Here is a 4,867-nt window from a genome sequence, read left to right as displayed (position 1 = left end):
GTAAGAATATAATTAGTAAAATAATAATTCAAATATTTTTCAACACATATAAATAGAAAGACAATTAAAAAAAGGAGAAGATGGAGTATATAATTAAAATTTTACATTTTCTTATTTATCCATTTCATCTTCATTTAAAAAAAAAATCAAATGCAAAGGTGTTTTCTAAAAATGAATTTCTTTACCTCCAAACATGTCCAAAAATAATTATTAGGGTACTTTAAATAATGACCAAGTATTGTTTGTAACAAAGGTAGAAGATAAGAGAAAGCGACATAATTTGAAGCGAGAAACACGTTTAATATGAATTATTTTTAAAAAATGGTGTAAAAAGAAAAAAGAAATAGTTGTTTACTTATTCTTCTACCTTCTTTTGGCTACCTATTATTGCATTAATTTACCTATTTCAATCTATAGCATTTGTTTTTCGTAACAGAATCCAAAGCATTTATTATATTTATAGCATAGTGACGCATATACGACCGTTAAAATTCAATTATTCAAAGCTCTAAAACACTTTATCTTATTTAAGGGTGTGGAGTACGCTAACCCTAGCTTATCAATGTTCCATAAAATATCCTTTGCGAACAATGAACAAACATTTCATCACTAATTAACAATGCAGTTCAAATGTTTGATTTAATGTCTGAATGAATTTTCACATGTTCAAATGCACATTGGATCTCCTTTTAACGGTAACAAAAACTCTATTTTACTTCCTTTTAGCAGTATAAAAGCAATAACCTTTTTTCTGTTTTCTTTTAAATATTTGTCATTTGTAGTTTTAACATGAATAATTTTTTCTGTTATCAAGAATAAATATAAAAAAAATAAAAAAATTCATGGAATAAGATTTATGACAAGATACCGCAACAATCTCCTACTTATGGTTGCTTAATTGAAAAAAAAAACGTGACTTTTACTCTGATACTAATAATTAGATAAATATTTATATTTATTTTTAAATGGATAAATAGTCCTCTCTACTTAAAACGGTAATAATAACTTCTAAAAAATCGAACAACTAAAAATGAACTAATAATGTAAGGGGTATAATGAATTATTTGTTTTAAACTATACTTTTTCTGAATTAAGTGAAATATATTTCGTCTTGTATACTTCATACCGATATTCTTCGTGTATAGTCGTATATGTTTACATGTAAAAGATAAATTGAAATACGTGTTTTGATTTATTTAGTTGATTTATTTAAAGAAAGTTGGAATCTACCAAAATAGTCAACTCTCTTCTTTTTTCAAAGTAAACAAGTAAAATGTTTTATAATATGATAGATGAGAATTTTTTTTATTAAATGCATTAAATGAAAATAGTGTTATGTAATTATTTTCTATTCATGTATACAATTAAGAGTTCAGTGATTAAAAACCTAACAGATGAAAACCAATAAAACTTACTCTACTAGATATATGAAAGTTATACTAGAGTTTCAATTCCTATTTCTATGTAAAAACGTTGAATGCAGACTTAGCTTGATTTAAAGAACAATTGGGTCCAACTAGTAATAATTTGAAAAAAAGAAAAGAATATACATATAATAGAATTATGATAGTGAAACTTGATGATTAAATAAAAACAAGTTGATAATAAAAAAGGGACTTGTTAATTTAGACTATTAATTTTGTTCATTATTATTTTACAAATGGATAGTGAATGTCTTTGTTGATTTTTTTAGTGTTATTTCTCTAATGTTATCTGTCTACTATATCTTTAAAATACACTAATTCCGATATACTAATGTTTTTAATATAGTTTAAAATATTAAAATCAGTATAGGTCAATATATTTTAATAATACAATAGATAAACAACACAAAAAAAATTATCATTTATACAAGGTAATATAAATTAGTCTTACGGAATATTATTACTTTAAATACAAAAATAGGAAAAGAGGTAATAAATATTTATTAAACATTTCAATAAATACTTCAATGACATTAAATTGTATACTTTTTATTATCATTTCTTAATTCTTTAATCATTATCATAAATATAATTATTGGCAAAATTCATACAAAATTTTTACATTAAAAATATTACGACAAATTTTAATATTACAAGAAAACCTCCTCCTCTTTGGTAGAACATAACTGTTTCTAAGTTATCATTAAACCAGAAATCGTGGTTTACAATAAATTTTAACTTTGACAATAATTACCTCATAAGTTATACAATGAAAAATTATTTTTCAAATTATATTTAATTTGAAAATATTACTTTTTCATAAAAAAAATTATGATAATTACATAACACTATTTTAGAACCGTGGAAGTGGAAGACAACATAAATTATGATAAATTTGTTAACTTCTACATTAAAGGGTCATTTTTTATTTTGAAAATTTTAATTAATTTCAGAAAAACTCTTTCATGAAACCTTCGGATAACATCTTCACTGTTTACATATTTTCCAATTACATATAAGATTAATTAGTGGGTTTTAGTAATAACTTTTATAATATTTATTTTAAAAGTCATTTTGTTTGGTAAAACATGTAATTTTTTTATACTAAAAGTGAATACCTATTCAACTCTAACTGTAATAAGACTTAAGACATGGTTATACGAAAATATGTTGGTCACTTCAAGGGCGTGAAAGAGATTTAATCTAATTTAATTTATTCAAACCATAACAAAAATTAAAGTGTAGTTATTATAAAATTTGAAGAATTACTTTCAAAGTTAAATCTATTTACAAAACAATCTTTTTTCACAAAAACCATTTAAAAATAGAATTTGTCTAAAATGTAATCTAACTCGGAAAAAAAATACAAAAACTGATTCGGTTTCCCAATTGAATGCATTGAATTGGTTTAAAATTAGATTTAGACATTATCCGAAACATACAGAAACTCTACAGAACAGATTGAATTGCATTAAAAAAAAGGGATAAGTACAGTGTGAGAACTACCATAATCAGTTCTAAAAATCTTGCATCAGCAGGTAAGAAAATTCGCAAAGCATAAGCACTTGTAATTTCCATGCACCAAACCCATCACTGATTTCACCGTCATACTAATAATGAACACTTTCTTTAAGTGCGTGAAACAATTCAAGAAAAAAAGCATCAGATTCCGTGTAAGCCAGAATAATCAACACACTTTCAATTAATACCATCTTTCTTCACACATTTAAATCAGGCATAACCATCTTCTTCTTCTTCCTTATTACAAGTGTTTTATTACGTGCGTTACTTCAATCAACTATCTATCATCAATGCTTAAACAGTCTAATTAATTATACTCATACCAATAATCTAATCAAAACAAAGAGCAGAAATGAGATAATTAGATAAACCATGAAGATTTGTTTACCAGAGAGGAAAACAAATGAAATGGTTGAAACTAAAAGCATGTACTTTGCATGAGAATGCATACATCAAGAGGATGACATACATACAACTTGCATGCATCAGAAAATTTTCCTTTTCCATCTCTCAGATTAAAAAAACAAGAAAAAAAAAAAAGAGAGCGAGGGAGGAGAAATTTCTCTACCCGGTTTCGTTTTGTCTCGGGAGGAGCAAAACGAGGGAGAGCAAATGCGATCGTTCCACGTGTCCGATAGGACTCTCCCAGTGGTTTTCTAGCGTTAGATCACAAGTGCAAGAAACGGGCGAGTTGGGTGGGGTTCACCACGCCGGGGAGCTGGGTCCCACCACCCTTTAATAAACTCGCCACCTCGGCGTACCTTTCCCGCTCCTCCTCCGTCCGCTGGTACGGCGGCGGAGCCGCCGTGGGTTCTGCTTCGTCGCCGCCGTCCTCCGTCGACTTTCCTTTTGGTGGGGCCCAAGGCTGGCCCAGTAGGGTGCCCTTGGTGAGGAATTCGTGGGCCAGGTAGCCCGCTAAGAGTTGGTTAGAGGGCTTGGGCTGCGACAAGACGGCTTTGTTGGTGGCGATGATCGGGTCGACGGGCTTATCGGGCTTGAGTATTTTGGTGGTGGGTGGTGCGGGTATGGGCTTGGGCTTGTCAAACGGGTCATCTCTCTCTTTGCGCTTATTGGTAGGTGTCAATACACGACGAGGGGGAAGACGCATCGTTTTGGTATTCATGGCTCTCTATCCGCATGCCACGTCACTACCAAACCACCCTCAAAACAAAACTGACAAATAGTTTTGTTTTTCAAACAATAAAAAAAAACAACGGTAATTATTTATCTATGTTCGGGTGAAAAATGAGGGGTAAAAAGGTAAATTTGGAAAAGAGGGGTAAAAGGGTAAATTGATACAAAACGGATGGGGCACGCTATGGTGAAGACGATGTGATGGGAGAGAGAGACAGGGACGAGAGAAACTTGTGGCCGGAATCTGGCAATTATCAAGATTTAATAAAAACAAAATAAGAGATGAGGTAGAGAGAGAATAGAGAAGATGAAAGAAAAGGAAAAGAGAGAGAGCGAAAAAGAGAGAATGTAAGAGAAAAATGTGAGAAGAAGAGAATGCGCAGCGGGTCAGGGACCTCGTTATTTATAGCGCTTCTTCTCTCTAATTGCCCCTGTGAAGTTCAGCTAATTACTAAAATACCTTGGTTGACCTAAATTACTCAATTACCCTCCCGTTTTATAATTATCTTCCCAAAATGATGATGGAAAATTTTCCCCTTTTAAGCTTTTCTCATGGCGCCGAGGATTGGTTCAGATTGCATTTGCTTTCCCTTGGTGGCGGACGGCGATTCGTTGAACGGAAGGAGGGTGATTAATTGTTTTGTTTATTTTATTAATTTTTCTGGTAATTGATTAATTCTTGGAGTGGTTTGATTAATTGGTTGGGTCCGGGTCTCAAGAATGCGATTGCTATTCAATGGAATTGTATGAGACAGGAGAAGGTGAAGAGTTGCCTCATTTGAAATTAT

At 30.9% G+C, this 4,867-nt stretch overlaps 1 protein-coding gene across 1 annotated transcript; it reads right to left on the bottom strand.

Moving 5' to 3' along the window:
* Positions 1–3,324: 3,324 nt before the first annotated feature.
* LOC108325355 (uncharacterized) lies at positions 3,325–4,456 on the bottom strand. The gene has a single exon (XM_017558418.2). It carries the CDS (start codon positions 4,066–4,068, stop codon positions 3,613–3,615), a length of 456 nt encoding a protein of 151 aa, XP_017413907.1. The 5' UTR covers positions 4,069–4,456; the 3' UTR covers positions 3,325–3,612.
* Between the last annotated feature and the right edge of the window lie 411 nt (positions 4,457–4,867).

Source organism: Vigna angularis, chromosome 3 (genome assembly GCF_016808095.1).
Source record: "Vigna angularis cultivar LongXiaoDou No.4 chromosome 3, ASM1680809v1, whole genome shotgun sequence".
Taxonomy (NCBI): domain Eukaryota; kingdom Viridiplantae; phylum Streptophyta; class Magnoliopsida; order Fabales; family Fabaceae; genus Vigna; species Vigna angularis.
Note: the sequence above shows the minus strand (reverse complement) of the source record. Positions and strands in the feature narration are given on the sequence as shown.